The sequence below is a fragment of the Chamaea fasciata genome, unplaced genomic scaffold (genome assembly GCF_029207755.1).
Source record: "Chamaea fasciata isolate MVZ Bird 193981 ecotype frontalis unplaced genomic scaffold, bChaFas1.0.hap1 SCAF_7, whole genome shotgun sequence".
Classification (NCBI taxonomy): Eukaryota; Metazoa; Chordata; class Aves; order Passeriformes; family Sylviidae; genus Chamaea; species Chamaea fasciata.
The window spans coordinates 12,055,402-12,073,590 of record NW_027094092.1 but is presented as its reverse complement, the minus strand read 5'-3'; the positions used below and the strand labels follow the sequence as shown (position 1 = coordinate 12,073,590).

The 18,189-nt window shown below is 43.8% G+C and overlaps 1 protein-coding gene across 10 annotated transcripts in view; it reads left to right on the top strand.

The window, feature by feature from the left end:
• The window catches only part of TUB (TUB bipartite transcription factor), a 139,010-nt gene that overhangs the window by 57,686 nt on the left and 63,135 nt on the right, over window positions 1-18,189 (top strand). The window contains exon 1 of one of the 10 annotated variants that reach the window (XM_066187583.1): window positions 12,053-12,320. The exons of the other annotated variants lie outside the window; for them this stretch is intronic. Within the exon in view, the coding sequence (XP_066043680.1) occupies window positions 12,283-12,320 (38 nt within the window). The 5' untranslated portion in view covers window positions 12,053-12,282. Of the gene's footprint in view, window positions 1-12,052; window positions 12,321-18,189 lie in introns of those variants that run through there. 10 annotated transcript variants of the gene reach the window in all.

The following is an 18,189-nucleotide window of genomic DNA, read 5'->3' as shown; positions in this document are numbered from 1 at the left end:
AACCTGTAATTTACAGGCACTGTTAAGGAGGATTGCACATGCTAATCTTTTGCCTGGAGGAATTTTCAGAGTGTATCTCACGGAAATGAAGAATGGAAGGAGTCTAATCCCTAGCTTGCTTTTCAGTCCATTGTGCCCAGCGGCTGCTGCTGGAATTTTGCAGGGCTTCTTAATGGAAGTTGCCACTTCCATCTGGATGTGTTCAGAATAACCTCAGGATCCTCGTGTTTCCATTATCTTTAGTACCTCAAGAGTGAGTGCTCAAAAGGCACATCAGTGATTTGGGCCTTCCTAAAAACCTCACAGATTTTACTTAAATTACAATGGTTTCCATGTTCATCTTAGCATAACTGATTCAATTTATTTTACATGTTTGCTGTTTGTTTATTTCTTTTGCACAGCTCCTCCTCCAGAAAATGGCACTGCAAGGGCAGGCAAACACACTTGGAGGCTGTCCTGCATCACACTTTGGCTGCCTTGTGTGTTTCTGCTGTAAACATTGCACAAGAAAAAGAGACCTAAGGGTGAAGTGACTTGTTCAAAATCACATAATCAGAACCTGGACTCATTCAGCTGAAATCCTATCTCATGTGCTCCTGCAATTAAATTGCAGTTTGCTGCCTCTTTTGATGCTTTGCTTTGATGCCTGGAGTCCTCTTACTCTTCAGGGACCACAGGTGTTCATTACACTACCTTTGTTCATTAATATTTTCTTTTAAATAAAGGGAAGATAGATTGCTTCAGAGATGCAGCTGATCACAAGATATGAAATGTAACTCAAGCACCTTTGGAAAGAAATGTGTGATGATGAAAACCTGGAATTTTTCAAGATAAATATATTGAATCAATCTTGCTCTTGAGATTGCCATTGAGACAGAGGCACATCTCCCTCTGTACCTGCTTAGAATTCACTTCATGTCAGTGGGGAATGAAAATAAGTTATATTCAGTGACTCAAACCATTGATTGGTAGGTGCTAAAAGAGCCCAGACTCTCCATTTTAAGTTTGGTCAGAATGTGCCTGTGTCATGTAAGCAGGCAGGAGTACTCATACCACTCAATATTTTTTTACAGCTGCTATTTTGCAGGAGTAAAGTACACTGATCTCAGTGTAGGGGATATAGGCACAGAGGCACCTTCACTTTTACCGTCAGCCTAAAAACTCACTGGTGGACAGTGAAGTTTTGTTAAGCAGGATGCCAGTATGAAAACCTAAAAATTTCCAGTACTCTTTTTCTTATTTTCATAGACCAAAGGTTTCATTTGAAGGAAAATGACATTTGCTGATTCTTCCAAGTATTTGAACTAATGAACAATGTTCTCTAAATGTCCAGAGTTAATTGCAAATAGTTAAAAATTTTATAAGGGAAAGATGACACTTACTGAAATTAAGAGAACACGGTATAATACATCTCAAGGCTTGGGTTTTCCTCCTCTCAAAACCCCTATCCTGATCATGTCAGGCTGACCACAGGATATATTTGCATAAATAATTCCATCGATTCCAGTGGAAATCCTGGAAATGTCTATTTATTGTCAATTACTTCCTTACAAAACATAATTTTCATCTGAGTCTGCCCTACAAAATCTTATTTCAATGTAATAATGCATTTAGGTCAGTTGAAATGCCTGCACACAATGAGTAGCAAAGGGAAAGCCAGGAACTCTTCAAGTGTTTTTTGACAGCTAGGGCAAACAGCAGGGAAAGATGTGGCACTCTGTGAGGCTGGGTACTTTCGGCAGAAGTTAGCACCAAAATATATATTTTTACAAACTGATTTGCTTTTAGAAGACAATCTGAAGTCAAATCTGCTGTTCATAAAAAATATGCAGTATGTTTCCTTTCAAGGGTTGCTCATTTACTATATGACTGGCATGGCTGTGCAAAAAAATTGCCATGAAGCTGTAAGAAGTTGGAAAATAAGAAAGTATCTTTACCCACAAGCTGCTTCTGTCTACTTCAGGTCCCACATCCTTTTGTGTAAGTAGTCTGTGACACTTTTCTAATGGACTGACTTACTCCAAGATCCTGTTACAGTATGTGGTATTTTTGGAGACTTTTCATTGTTGTAGGGTTGATGTGGATTTTTCCCCCCAGCCTGCTGATATATGGACCTTTTGGTGGTGTTTCTGATTGTATTTAGTCCATTAACACCTACTCTGTCTTTTAGACCTGTTCTCTGTGTTTGTTTTTATACAATTTCCCCCTCTGTCTTGTTCTCCCCTTTTCCACAACAACTTGCTTATTACACCTTCATGAACTTTTTCAATGTTGTCCGGATTTGCCGTGGTTTTTTTCTGTTTCTCCTCGATTTTAACTTCTTCCACTGAGTCTTGCTTTTGCTTTGACATTTCTGTGTACAGGAAAGGTCTTCTTGTTGAGCTGGGTCTGGAGGAGAGTTAAATAGGAAAACAAGCCAAGAGGCACAGGAGGGAATTTCTCTGGGTCTCAATACATCTCTCTCATACAGGAGTACAAGGCAGCGTTGGCTGCACACAGGCTGCTGTTACATTACCACTCACTTCATGTAAAGGAAGACAGCAGGGACCAGGATCAATAAATAGCAAATGTCAGAATGAGGAAACTGCTCAGCATTTCCTGAGGAAGAGGCAGAGCTGTGGGCACAGTGGGTTCTCAAGGACACTGTTAAATTTGGACTCCATGAGAGGGAGCAGAATCACACAGCAGGTATAGCAGGATATATAAGTATGGATGGATATATCAGGTATAGCCTGTGCCATCCACTACCTACAACTGCTTCATTATGGCTGCTAGAGGTACAACATGTACATACATTATATGTATATAGAACACAGCTAAATATACTACTGTTTTCTGGGAAAGGGGCCATCAGTGGGTTTTGAACAGTTTCCTAGTAAATGCAGAAAACCTGGTGGCTTTTATAATGCCTTCTTCCCCCCAGCTCTTTCCCATTCCTTCTTGTTTCTCTTCCAGTCAAAGTGTGCTGACCTTCAGAGGTTAGCTGTGCTGTGCAGGGCAGGTGGAAAAGTACTGCAGAGACAGAGAAATCCCTTCCCAAAGACCTGAACCTCTGTCTTTCCTGAAGAATCTTAATTCTTTAGATCCAAGAAAATGGGATAGAGCTGCGAAAGGAAAAAATGTAAACTGAGACACTCCTACATGGATCATACAGGAATGGGAATGATGGGTGCTACCAGCAGGCAGGCAGTCACACATTCTGACGTCCCAAGTTCTCATGCTCTTTACCTTTTTCCTCTCCCCAGCTCTCTCACTAAATCCAGCCTCGTGACTAAGCTTACATAATAATTATTATTATTATTATCTTTTCCCAATTCAGATCATCTCCCTGGTTTCTTATTCTCCTTAGCAAGTACTGTATCAGTGAGTTCACTGAAGGAGAGTTAGTTGCATTGTTCTCACGGCCTCCTTTTGATTTAGTCATAAATAATACATTTTGTGTGAAGCTGGAATCATCCCTGCTTTCAGGCAGGGATAATTTGTAACTTACTGCACCTGAAGGGGGGGTTGAAGGGCACGGCTGCAATGATGTTACCGATGTTATGACCCAGACTGGAGTAACAGTGTTTGGTGCAAGAATGAAACAGGCACATGAACACAGCTGGAAGGAAAGAAGGGAAAATGCAGCTTCTATGCAAGGGAAGCATAACAGGATTTGGCTTGGAAGAGGAACAGGGAACTGTCACTTATAAGCAGGTGCGAAGAAATTCCAAAGAGTCAAAGTAGCAATTCCTGAGTTGGATATTAAATAGAATATCCGTAAATATCTACCTACAGTCATTTCAGATAAAGTGGATGTTGCCTGAAAAGGGTCTGAGAGGCCAAAAAACAGATTGGTTTATGCAAAGCAAAGTGAAGAAAAATATGTCAGACAGTCATCTCCTTGTATAATAATCTGCACAGGCTCAGATAATTTTGTATCCATGTAGTTTTTTTACAGCATTTACTAGAAAGATGTAAACTGTTTGATTGACCTTTGTATTTAATTCTTGTCCCAAAATTACATAAGAATCGTTGCTTTACATTATCTTCTGCCATGGTGGAGAAGTCTCTTTGAAGAACCTAAATTTCTAAAGTGGAAGTCTTATTTTAATGCATCTCCAGCCAAAAATAAATTCTGCCCTGGCATTCTCCAGTGGAAACTGGGGCCTGCCCAGCAAAGAGCTGTTAAACTTTAATGGCCACATCACCTAGTAAACACTGAAAATAAAGCATTTTATAAGAACATGCTGAAACACCAAAAGAAGAGGGCTCTTTAGGCTGGACCACATTATTGAACGCAGTGTCTCACATTTAGCTTATGTTGAGCTACTTGGCCACAGCTTCAGTCATCACTCGAGGCAAAGTGAAAAACTGTGTGCTGAAATCAATAACGTTAATAGCGTTTGCAAACAGAAATTCTCAGCCAGCAGTTTAAGTTAATTTAGTGTATCTGTGCACTTGAAATTATTACCAGTTGCATTAGACTGTAATTTAGGGAAACACTGAGTAAGCAAGGCTCTCGCATCTTGTCCTTGTCCTGGCAAATATGGAGGACTCGGAAAGCGCCTGGCACACACTACTCAGAAACTACTTTGTGTGGGGATGGGTGTTTGGGGAAGATCAACTGATCATTCCCCAGCTCATCCAGAGGCTTTCTGTACAGCTGCAGCCAAACCAAATCATCTGGCTCTTGCCTCAGTTTGTCACCTCTAGCGGGAATGTGACATTTTATGGTGTTACAAAGATGATGTAAAGCAGTCATATTACGAATGATGTTACAGATTGGCCAGAAGCGCAGATGATTGCAGTAAGCCAGCTTAATAACTTGCATAAATTCTGAAGGGAAATCAGGTGTTTCCATCACAAGATCAAATATATTCAGCCCATTCTAGTGGAAAGAGTGCAGAAGGACAATAATTTAAATATTTACTCTTGCTCCTTTTGAGAAGTTTTACCAGCTAGATAATTTTTAAGAAATCAAATGAAAATAATAACTTGATAGTATTTAATCTTAAATATGATCTGAAGACTTTGAGGACTGCAGAATGTTTTCTTTCAATAAAAACGCTCGGCTATTCTAAAGCTGGTTTCCAATTTTCCAGCTGCTTTGATTCCAAACAAAACCATTCAAATCTTTTTTCTTTGTACAGTGAACTCAACCTCATTTTAATTTGATTGCAGCTCTGTGCTAAAGTGTAACGGAACGTTAATTCTCTTAAAATCTGTGGCTCTCCTTTTTTTTTTTTTTTTTTTTTTAAGAAACTGACTTGGAGTAATCATGTTTGATGGAAGAAATCTAGAGGGTATAAAATGAGAAGGTCATTATCGTGATGTTCCATCCAAACACCTATGGCAAGGCACTTCATGGTTCTACTTACAAGTTCTGCTGGGAGCATTTCAATTTTCTGGCTCATTGTCAGGTGAAGTTAACAGCTTTTAAGGGCAGATAAGTCACAACTGAGTTTGAACTATCTGTGAAACAGAAATATCCCTGAGACCAGTGAGGATTTTGTTTGGCTTTGTGTTTCACTCCTCCACAGCTATGTAGGAACATTTAAAACTAAACTCTCAACTGGGGTAGACAGTTTTACATGTATAATTTCAGTGTTTGAGTTTTTGTTTTTGGTTTTTTTTTTTTTTAACAATAACTGGAAGTAATTCCTATGTATACTTTCACAGAACAGTTATGAAGGATGTGCTTAGCTTTAGGTTAATCCTGGTGTTTCGCAGTAGTAAGTACAGTTGCTTCCTCACCATGCTGCAAAGGAAAGGCTATTTAATATGAAGAAACAGTCTGAGATTTATCCTTGCAGCAGGATAAGACGTGCTACCATTTGCTAACAGCTTGCAAGAATTTCAGGATGGCTCTCCCAGTCTGAGTTGGAAGAGCCTACTTTTGTCCTGGAAGGACACCTCAGGCTCCTCTACACTTGGGACAGAGGGAGGTGCAGTATGTTCCCCTCTTGCTGGCTGAGTGTAACAGGATCTCCAGAAATGAGATTCTTCCATTGCCACCTATTCTGTGATTCCATGAAAACAAAACAGAAAAGGAGTCAGAACTGAAAATGATCCTTGACTTTTAGAAGGCAAAAAACACACCCCAAATGACTGAATTTTCATGGAGAGTAAACTTGCATTTGCTTTCCTACAAATTTAGGCTTGTCTTATCAGAAAGAGATGTGTAATTTGGGCAGGGGCATTTTTTGATAATGTGTCTTTTTTTATTTGGTATTATAACTGCCTTGATTGATATTTAAATAATGTAAACGGTTCATTTACAAAGTCCAAAGAGCATAAGTGCCAGAGATGAGAGCAAAATTACAGTGCAAAATTTGGTATAATAATAAATAAAGGGAAAAGAAACCTTTTAAAGCAAAACTTATGTATCCTGAAATGGCAAAGGATTATCCAATTTTGTATTTAAGCACTGTCATGGGAAAATTCATCCTTCATGAACAATCTCTTTAGGCATCAGGATGTAAGAATCATGTTAGAGGGCAGTCAAACAGGGAGTCTGAAGGGAATTTGGAACAGAATCCGCTTCTAGTTGCCCCACTGGATTTAGGTAATTGTTCAATGGGACAGCAATTCCAAAGATGACAGGAGCTTCAATTACGATGATACCAGATTCTCACTCAAGTTTCAGTGGCTTTATGTCCACCAGTAACATAGTCTGTTTTCCTCTCAGTAACGGGATTTTTTACTTACCCTGGAAAATAAGAACACTGGATGCACAGTGAATGATTTTGAGAGAGATGCTGAGTGTGTTACAGGATGTGGTATCAGACTGAATTAAAACTTCTTTAGAAGGTGTTGAAAACAGGCCACCATTGTTGAAAGCAGGCCACCCACACAAGGACAGTGACATATGAGGTTTGATTTCCAGTGTTGGCAAAGGGAGCTTAACAGCTTTCCCTCCTCAAAAGTTAGCATTTTCTCATACTTTCCTATTCTATGGGAATGTGTAGATGTAGGTGTCAGCGTGATATTAACTGTTAAAGAAACTGGTATTGGGCAGGATCTCCTGGAGCTAGGCAAGTTCAAACTGAAGTGCCTAAAGTGAAAAATTACCCTAGGTGGCAAGGGAGCTCTATTCTGTTATTGCAGAATAGATTTTATTTCAGGGTGTTACTGATAACTATTCATACTTCACAGCCTCACAATAAAGAAGCAGGAATGTACTTATTGGAATGAGAATAGATGAAATGCATTAAGGAAAAGCAAACTTTTATGGAGACATGGAGAGGATCAACCATGTAAATGCTGCGATTAGTCTTTCATGTACCAATCTGTTTCCTCCCCAGAGCTTCACCTGCAAATTGCTCATCTTTACCATAAAATTTTCTTCTTATATTTTAAATATATCAAAAATAATGCTTTTTTCCTTTGTTTGCTTTCTTATTAGGAAAACAAGATCTAACCTGGGCTTCTTTCTGTTTAAGGCACAATGGCAGTGAACTTGGCATAAGCCTCTTCCAAAGACCACAACAACGGGCAGAATTACTTCTGTCATGTCTTTGGTGTTACTGAACTGTTTAAGACCAAAATTACCACTTCAGGGCTATGATTTTTTTCACTTTTTGAAAGGATTTTATTTTTGATTTGGAAAAGTGTTAACACCCTTACTGTCATCCTGAGAGTTTATTTTGAATTTGATTCAATGCATTTCAGAACTCACTGGTTGGGAAGAAATATACTGACCCTGATGAATATCAGCTCATTATCCAACACCTTCAGCTTTTGCACCTGGTCCTGGTTAGTTCCACAGTCTGATTTGCAAACAAGTAAACAAAATATCCTAGATATGCCCACAACTAATCTGAGCTTTATACAGAAAAATCCATTTACATTTTTAGAAACTCCAGATTTGTAAGAAGTACAGATAAATTTTATTTGGCGTGGTTTAACTTCAAATATGATCTCTTGATTCTAGATACATTGGAATGGAAAAATCTAAACACAACCACTTCTGTAGCTGTGCCAGCACAAACACATCCTTCATTATTCCTTGTAAGTTGGAGCTTAAAATTAGAAAATCTCAAGTCAATAAATTAAAGCTCAGGATCTTTACACATTTATGCCAAATCTGTTGTGTTCGTGCTACTGTAAGATTTAAAAGGCGAGATAGAAGTGTTTCTGCACTGTGCTTGAACTGGCCCAGAGGCAACAAACTGGCAGCTCATGCCCTTTTAAGAGACCTAAAAAGTAAAGATAGTTTTAGTCTCTTAGATGTCTTTTGAAAGGCCTGGGAACTGTGAGTTAGGATGTGTGTTACACCCCAGCATAAACCAAGGATGGGTTATTGAGTTCATTACTATATTTTCCCTTTCCTAAAATCAACCTTTATCCAGGTCAGCTAAAGAGGCAAACGAGGCAGGAATTTAATTCAATACGTAACCTGAGCATATTGTGGCAGCTCTGAGGTGTAGGAAACCTACGGCACACAACAGGCAGACCTTTCTCTCTGCAGCACACAAGCTCTGAACAGTGCCGTGCTCAGCAGTGCAGATGTAACAGTGGGCCTAGAAAGAAATACAAAGGACTATAGACAGATAAAAACTGCTCTATAAAAGATACACTATACTCCTTTTCAAATCAGTATATAAATTTACTACTTTAATTTTTATGGGCTAAACAGTAAAATAATTCATTTCCCCATCATGGGAAAAATAGACTTAAAAGTAATGAATCTGTACATTTAGGAAAGAGGTTACATCAGTTTCTTATTTTACTGCTTTCTGAGGTTCTCCAGGCTCCCTTTCAACAGTGCTGCTGCTTTGATGTCTTGCTCTCTACCCAGATTGCCAGAAGGCTTTCTGTTGCAAATGCAGGTGTTTTCAACTGTTAGATACAGTTGTGTTGTATTATTCATCACCTCAGTATAAAAATGTATTAGTGAGACACTTTATTTTACACAGAGGACAAAACAGGGATAATTGGAAAGATGGCAGACTGTATTTAGACGAAGATGTTGCTTAGTGAGACATGTTTGGCAGTGGAGGAGACAGGTTTGCATCTGCATCGTTGCTGTTTCATGTATCAGTCCTTGAACCTTTAAAGTGCCGTTTTTCTAACAGACTGCCTTGCCCACCAGGCTGGCATCTGAAACTAATTAAACACGGCTTTTGAGAAGTACAGCTCTATTCACAGAGAGCACCTAAAAATCATCGTGGTATGTCAGTGTTATTTGTTACATGCTGGTGCCTTTTCATGGTTTTTGCTTGTTTTAGTGCTTGATAAAAAGCTGTGTGTGTGAAGCCAGGTCCTCCCTGAGCTGCTGAGAATTACTAGAGATGCCAGTGAATGGATCTGCACTCAAAGGGCAATCTCTTACACAGTGAAATGAGCACCTCAGTCCTGCTCCTGACAAGGATTTCTCTGGAACACTTGCCCTGTCATTCAGAGATAGCTCTGTGTGCCACACAGACAAAGCAGAGGGACATCTAGAGAAGGCTGGTGAGTTGTGACCCTCCTCAGAGTCAGAGGTGTGCAGTAACCCAGCCCTTAATGCTGCCAGCGGCAGAGGAATGGTATTCACCTTTCCACTCCACTCAGCTGCTTCAGAAATGGAGGCTGAGCATGGCTGGTAAGAAAGAACCAAAGCTGGACAGTGAAACCATATAAAACATATTTACCAGAGATGGTAAAGGGATGAAGGAGAATTAGGGCAGGGGAGGATGAGGAAAAGGGTTAGGGGCATAAATGAGCCATTCAAAAGCAGATAAAATGCCAGAAAATTGTTTTCCTCTTCTTCCCATAAAATATTCCTTATCTTTCTTCTCCTCTGTCAGCTTTCCCTAGATGGACATTACGCTCTGTTGCAAACCCATCTTTCAGGGCACCCTGGCAGTTCCCCATTTTGAACACCTGGTAACCCTGTATGCTTTGTATCTGTGAATACAAACGTGATCTGGGGCTGCTAAGTGGCAGTAAAGCACTTCCATATTTTGAATCACTCCAAAGTTCAGAGGCATCTTTTTGGTGCGTGTGCATTTGCTCATCTACCAACCTTGACACTTATGGCTTTTTGAAAATAGATATTCTAATCATTAGTCTTGAGAACTTTTGTCTCTGAAGGCAGGGAGCTTTTCTTTTGTCTTTCACCTCTTCCGCAGAAGCCTCAGTGCTTAAAAAGCATGCAGCTTAGTACCAGGAGATTGGAATCTCTCCTCAACCGCCTCCTCATGCTAATAACACTGCCAGGTGGTGAAGCCCGTTGTTTCACAGCTCCAGGTTGTGCCTGGCTGGAATGGAGGGAGGTCTGTCGAATGCAGTTTTCTTGCAGTTTTCTTTTCTTGTCAAGAAAGCAGCACAACGTTTCATTTGTATGGATATGAGTGAATTCTTCCTTAAATGCAGTTCTCTTTTGGACTTCTGGAACAGGTTTAAAGTCTGTTTTCTGGATTTAAAATAACTTCTGACACTTCATGGCAGTGAGGAACAAGATAATGTTTGTGTTGTCTGCTAAGTGTGCCATCTTCTGTTGACTCTGCTGGCTTCCTGGCCCTGGCCATGATCATTGGTAGTGAATCCAACCACAGAGTTACATTGAGTGAAAAAGTATCTTCTTCAATCTGTTTCTAATTTGCTAAGTTACAGTAGTCTCCTTACTTTTTATGCTATAAACCGAAAATGAGGGCTCTTTTTCTGTTTTACTCTACCGTTTCTAGGCACATACCTCTAAACTCCCCATCTCTATTTTCTTGGGTGAAGTTTTTGGTTTTTTTATTCTGCTCAGATGTGCATCTTTCCAGAGCCTTAATCATTCATCTTTCCCTTTAATTCTGCAGTCCTTGTGATGGGATAACCTGTACCACAACCTTCTTCCAGATAAACTCACACATCAGGCAGAGGACCAATGTTGCAATTGGGGTATGGCTTAGCAGGTCAGAGCTTCACATCTTCATTACTGAAGTGCCCCTCACTATCTAAGCCTTTCCAAGGTACAAAGAGTCCCACATTTAACTTTTCGGTTGTTTATTTCCCAATGTCTGTTTTGGGACAAAAGGCGACTTCAGTTAACTCGTAAATTTTCTTTAAGTATCTCCCCCATATGCAGTACAAATGCTACCTACAACAAAACCTGTGAGATGCTAGGGGCCAGACTGGCATTATTTAAAGCCAATACAGACAGTATTTTTCATTAATCCTTATCTTTCACTGATTTTTTTGCTCAGGTCGTGTTTCTTCTGTGAAGTCAGTAACCGTTTCTATAAGCTTATAATCTGACACGGGATTTACATGGTTTAAAAGGGCTTTATTTCTGCTGTGGCTGTGGAGCTGGAGCAGAGCTGGCCTTGCTATGCTGAAAGGATGGTGGCCTGCACTACACCCGTGTAGCAAAAGGTGGGTTCCTCAGGGCGCCGTGGCTGTGCTCTGCTCCCAGCCAGCCGCAGCTTTCCACCGTGGTTTTCCCAGGGCCAGCAGAGGCGGCTGCGACCACCAGCTCCCAAAAGCTCTCATCACCGCAAGGCATCAGTCCGCTGTCGGCAAACCGAAACCGTGGATTCCCCCTTAAGGGCCGCGGTAAGCTCTTACTAACAGTCCCCAGGCCGTGGTTCCTCGACCATTTTGGGTTGAGTTGCTGCAATTCATACATTTTTGCGGCGGGCTGGGCTGAGAGGAGCCTGCTTCCAGGCTGCGCTCTCCTCGCACCTCTCCACGCCCCGGTCAGCCGAGGGCTGCACGGCCAGCGCCCGACTCACGGCGGGGTCTCTGCCGAAGCCAGGGTGGGCTGTGCCGAGCCGAGCCGTGCCGTGCCGAGCCGAGCGCAACCCGTGCCCGCATATGCCCGGCGGCGGCGCGGCTGACGGGGCAGGGGCGGGCCCGGCGCGGAGGGCGGCCCGGCTCGGCTCGGCTCGGCTCGGCGCGGCTCGGGGCGGCGGGACCCGCCTCGCCCGGGCGATGCCTGAGCGCGGCGGCGGCGGCGGCGGCGGCAGCGGGGGGGCGGGCGGGTAGCGGCAGCGGGGACGCGGCGCTGCTGCCCAGCCTTTCCCTGCCCGCCGCTGGCCCTTCCCCCGCCCCTCCCCGCTCCGGTGCGCGACTCAGCCGCCGCTCCGGGCAAGGAGGAAGGGCTGGGAGCCGCCTCCCGCTGCCCCCGGCCGCCCCCTCCCCATGCAGCCCGGCCCGCCGCTGGGAGCCCTCCCCGGGGGGATGTTTCTGCGGCCGCTGCCGGGATAACCGGCGCGCCGCCCGCCCCCGCCCCGGACGGAGGATGCTGCCCGCGCCGTGGCGGGTTCCGACTCGGGCAGCAGCGGCCGCGTCCGCCTCCTCGGCTCCGGGCAGCGTCGCCGGGGAGAGATGAGTTCGCGGCACCAGGCGGACTGGATCCCTTACAGGTACGGGGAGACCCCACGAGGGGCGGCGGGTGGGGCGGAGGCACCGGGGCTGCCCCTGGGCAGGAGCCGCTGCCTCTCGGGGTGTCCCCGCCGGGAGCCCGCGCCTCGGTCGCGGGGCCGGTCCCTGCCCGGGGCGCGGCGGGGCGGCGGTGGGTCCCGCCGGGGGGAGCGGGTCGAGGGCCGGCCCGACCCGTGCGGGCACTCCCCGGAGGGGCGCCCGGTCCCGCCTTTCCAACTTCGGGCCGGTGCCGCTCCGCGAAGTTCGGGGGCTGCTGTCGGGGCGAGCTGTCAGCCCCGCGGGGAGCGGGTGGAGCGCGGAGCCGTCTTGCCCTGCGGCCCCGGGGAGCGGGCGGGCGGGCGGAGCGCTGCGCCGTCGGTGGCGGCTGCCGCGCCCCGGGCTCGGGCTGCGGGCCCGCGCTGCCCCCGGCGGCTCCGGGAGCGCGGCTGCGGGCGGGCGATGCGCGGGGCGGCCGCGGCTGGCGGTGCCGCCATGGCGGGGAGCGGGATCGCCATGGCAGCGCCCGGCCCGCGGCTGCCATTGGCTCCGCCGTTGCCATAAGCTACGGGAGCCGCGGCGCGGCGGCGGCCCGGGAGCCCCGTGCGTCAGCGGAGCGGCCCCGAGTGCGCCGAGCCCCCTGCCCGACACCGAGCGCCCGGGTGTGGAGCCCGGAGCACTGCGGCCGGAACGGGGGAATAGTCTGTGTCGGGCTTGCCGGACCGAGGGGGAACCGAGCCAGATATTTCGCTCCGGGCGGGATGGGCTGCTCTAGTAATAGACCCCGTTCCGAATCTTCTCTTCAGATTTTTTGTTTGTTTGTTTTGTTTTTAGTTTTCGCTGAAGTGTCTTTTTCAAGCTGAATATTTACAGGAGGAAATTACGAGGGGTTCAGCAAGGTGCTCTGAAAACGACAGAAAGCATGTGTCATTCATTTGTTTGGTTGTCAGCGAAACAAGGTAGATACAGTAACACAGGACGAGAGGACGCAGTCTTAGGGTGCGCCAGGGGAGGTTTAGGTTGGACATTAGTTGAACAAAAGTTCTTCGCAGGCCGGATGATTGGGAATTGGAATGAGCTGCCGGGGGGGGGTGGAATCACCCTCCCTGGAGGTGTTTAAGGAACGGCTGCATGTGGCACTCGGTGCCGTGGTCTAGTTAACAAGGTGATATTCGGTCACAGGTTGGACTCGATGATCTCAGAGGTCTTCTTCAACCCAGTTGATTCTGTGATTGTGTGATAAACGTTATATTGTTGTCGGTAGAGAATCATGGAATTAAAAATATGTACAGAGTGCATTTTAAAACAAAGCTGCTTAAGCAGGTCAGTTGTAGTTTGCCACATTCTCAATGACAGTGCTTGTAGCAGACGTATGCCACAATGAATGCCATGTGAACACAAATACATCAGAGAAAAAAATAAAACCAACCAAGATAACTGCACAAGTGGAAATCTGCTATTTTGATATGTGCACATCATAGTTCAAATCAGGGGAAGAATTAGAAAGAAAGAAACATGATTACAATGAATCTGAGATTATTGCCACTCTCTCAGCAATAGCACTTTCAGCCCATGCATTTTGAAAAGATGTAAGGAATTGGCAATAAGGCTTCAAAAATGACTAGTGGATGCATTCTGATGCAATTTGAAGCCTTGTAATGAGGACAGAAATACCAAAGGAACAGCTGTTCATGGCTCATCCCAGCAGCAGAGGAACAGTTTCTCCATTCTCTCACTGTACACAAGGCTCTGCAGAGGCCAATGCCAAAACTTTGCTGAGGGGTTTTGTAGCAGTGGCCTCGAAGAAGGAAATAAAACATCTCTACTTCTGCTCAGTGCAGCACAGAGAAACAAAGGGAGGCAAAGCAGTAAATCTTCAGAGAAGCACAGATTTGTTGTTACTCGTATATTTTTGAATATAATGTTATTCTTGAATGTTAATGATGTGTTTATGGTCAAAAACTGCTGAGGACTGCTTGAAACCAAAAGGGAACCAAACCACGGTTCTGCCCTGAAGTGTCTTTATTTAGGCTTCTAACAGCATTCTCTTAAGAAGCTGACTTATTTTTCAGTCTTCAGAGGTAATTCTTGAGTTAGAGGTATACCATTGCAAATCTTACTGGACCTGTGTGTGTAAAGCATCTTCCAGGATCCCCTAAACATACTTGTCCGGGAAGCAATGGTTTGTGAATGCATATGTGACTGAGTTTACGCATGAAAGCACTGTGTGAGTAAATTAGGTCAAAGTACCATTTCGAGGGAGTGAAACACACAAGGAGGAGGAGAGACCTGATGTGCACCCCTGGGAACAGTTCATCTTCTCTCTGAGCGCAAAATGCCCCGTGCTTATCTGCCCTCTTGCTTCACATTCTTCTTTGCTGGGGTGAGTTCAGTGGTTGCTGACTCTCAGTACTCAGAGGAAGGTTCACCACCTTCTTTATGGTCTGGGTGGCGTGTGACAGCCAAGAGTGTCACTGCTGCTAGTGTGGGGGACAGAGCATAGGCTGCTGGGCATGCTGAAGTCTGGGAAGATGTATTCTTCTAGTAGTGGAATGTATGTGCAGCTATATACGTGAATTAACTCAAGCAGAGAAGAATTGTATTTCCACTAGTAAAATGTCATATTTTTCCTTTCAAGTGAAACGAGCCAGAGGGAGTCAGTTCCACATGTGTCATGTACAACTCATTAAGCAATCCACCTGCGTGTCCACAACTCACAAACTTATACTTCCCCTTTTAAGATGCTGAGAACATTTTGAGTGAGTTAACAAAAAATAGTAGGCAATTTTTTCAGTGTCAGTGCTAGTTCATGCTGAGGTCAATAAAAGATTCGTATTATTTGTGAGTTTGTGATTTCAGTGTTTTGCCCTTACCTCTTTTCATCCTCGCTGATGTATTCTGCTTTTGAAACACTTATAGTCATAGGATGAGATTTCAGTTGGCTAATGTTATGAAAAATAGTTAAGAAGCTGTCTTTTAAAATATTGCATTTATTTTCGTGAAACACATTTCATAGATAGAAGTATAAGGACATGATTAAGCACTTTACATGAAGCTGCACATCAGGTACAATGAGGTAGAAATTCTTTTAATTGTACCCATTTTTAACAATGTCTGCTCTTTAGTATAAAGATTCGCAATAGTTTAGATGCATTTAAAAAAAAAAATCACTTGCAGTCCATCAGTAGCTGCCCCCAGCCCCAAAAGTGGTTTGCAATGGAAGTTAAGAGTCAGATGTAGCTTCTTGAGGAATTATGTTCTGAAGCACAGTAGTGTTTTCTTTTGGTATCCTTCAGCAGTTTCCAGTAAAAAATGCAATGCAGAAGTGTCTGGGAATCATTGCAAATTCACAGGAGTTCAGTTTTTTGTTCAAAGGTATGTTTCTGTTTCATACCTTTTTCTTGAACTCATTTTTAATTGATAGCATTTCTTAAATATAACATACTCCTTTTTATTTTATACTGGTGTATCTTGAATAAGTGAAGACATTCCTCATACTATAAAACTGCAGTCAAATAAAACTGCTGCTAGGTAAGATGAAAGTATCAGTAAACTCAGTTTCAGTAAGGCCCCAGTCTCTATTATTATTATTATTATTATTATTATTATTATTATTATTATTATTATTATTATTATTATTATTATTTCTTATATTTTCAGCTGCTTGAACAATAAATCTTGGTCCTGTATCTTTAAAAGCAGCATTTACACAACCAGCTAACCTGTTCCATGAGAAATATCTAAACACCACCAGCTGAAAAGCCCAATCCACACAAGAATCAACTTAATACAAGTCCCCAGAGTTCTCTGTAAAGTGTCTGTGTGATGCTGCTGAGCCTTGGTTTGTGTGGATAAACCTGCCATGGCCAGAGGGGACCTATGAACTGTGCCCTGGGGGGACCTGGCACTTGCCACTGAGGGCACTGAAGAGAGCAGATCACACAGCCTGCATTTGCAGTGGCAAAATATGTCTTGATATGCGCATGATGGTGGTAATAATACACATTATTTTTGTTTGTGACAGGTTTTATAACGCTCAATTTTTTGTAGCTTTCATGAATTTGCTCTGAAGCTTTAAGGCTGTGCTTAGATATTGCAGCTATAAACAGTCACAAGTTATTTACTTGCAAAGGGGAGGATTACAGTTGGAAGAAAATTGTGGCGCACAGCTGGGTTGTAAATTCATGAATCATCGCAATTAGGGCAGATAAGAAGATTTCCGAAAGTGTGATGTGTTAACGAGTGCTGGAACAAGAACGGCCTTGAAGACCAAGGGTGTTCCACACTTGTTTCAGTGCGTGTTGTTGAGCCACTGGGTCATTATATACACTTAAGTTTTGGCCCTGTGAAGGCAGCAGTGCAGCTGGAGTGCTCCCCTTGCTGCAAGGTGCAGGTTTCTGTGACCGAGAGCATCGCAGTGCAGACAGGCTCTCTCCCAGCCTCCTGCCGTGGGGAAAGGCATGGATAATTTACAAGAGCTGCTTTTTCTGAGGAAAGCAGTTCAAAGACTGTGTCTGTCCTCTTCTCTGAAACAGGCTGTCTTGTCTCAGGCCATTCAATGTGTAAAATTAGCCCGGTCGCGTGCTTTTAAAACATTTAAGTTAGTGCTCTCCTTTAATGGAACTCTGTGCTCTTGCATGGAGTGTTCCTGCTGTGGTGCATAGCAACTCCAGCAGAGATCAAAGGTGGTTTGCCCAGCATCAGTGCGAGGGAGATGTTGCAGGCTATTGCTACCCCGAAGCTGGTAGCCTAAATCAACCAGGCGGAAAAGAGAGGTGAGGAAAATAAGTATCCCAAGCCATGGAAGTTGCGGGGTGTTGGCTTAAATGGAAATGGGACGAGGCTCAAGGGAGATGAGCTGCAGAGCCGGGCGTGAAACCTCGTTGTCTTGTGCTTTGCAGTGTGCTAGAGGTGGATTTAAATTTAAGTAAGGGGCTGAAGGGGCTTTGCCACCCCTTGCACGGCCCTTATGGCAGTAGGTGATGCACCAGTTGTCCCAGAGCACGGTCACCCCCCACCACCTTTGCGGTATCAGCAGCCAGATTGAGGCGAAAACTGATTTTTTCCACAGGCCAATGGGTTTCTGGTAGCAACAATCATTTGCAGGTTCCTGGCAGTGACAATCATTTACAAGCCATCTGTGCCAGATTTGGATCACAGCCGGGAAGTGGATATGAAATGCAATGTCTCTCCTCTCGCACTTCCCTGAGTCGGACAGTTTTGATTCTTATGCCTGAGGGTTTTTGGACATTCCCTGGAGTGGCATCCATTTAGACATGCAAGCAGCAGTTTTTCTGGAAGGTGGTACTTTTTATTTAGTAACTAAAAATTGCCATTCTAGAGAGCTAGATTCTTTTCACACTTCCTCCTCGTTTTTCTTCCTCTCACACTAATGACTTATTTTCTAATTCATGCTTTTCTGTTCTTTCAGCTGATGAACAGATTTCTTTTTGCCATTTTTTCCCTGTATCTTGCTCTTCTTCCCTCTTTTTCTGTTCTCTTTTCTACTTCGAGATTATTCACAAAAATAGAATTCTGTCTTGCCAGCTGTATGGTGCCTGCAGAAGACACCTTTCTCTGTAAACATTTGCTATTTAATTTGTACTTTATCGTTTGTAGCTTTAAAAGGAATCCATCCCAACTTCTCATTGTGTAACTTAAGTAGTTAGGACATTTGCAATTTTTAAAAGCTGAAATTATTTATTTTGCAGATTATTGAGAATTAATTTCAGTATTTGCAGAGGTGTATTCAAAGATTATTGCCTTAAACATGGATATTAAATTTGATGTTTATTTTGTGTCTCAGTTACTGCTGAACATTTTGTTCCTGTAGTATGTGATGGCCAGTAATTGGGACTAGGAGATGCCCTTCGT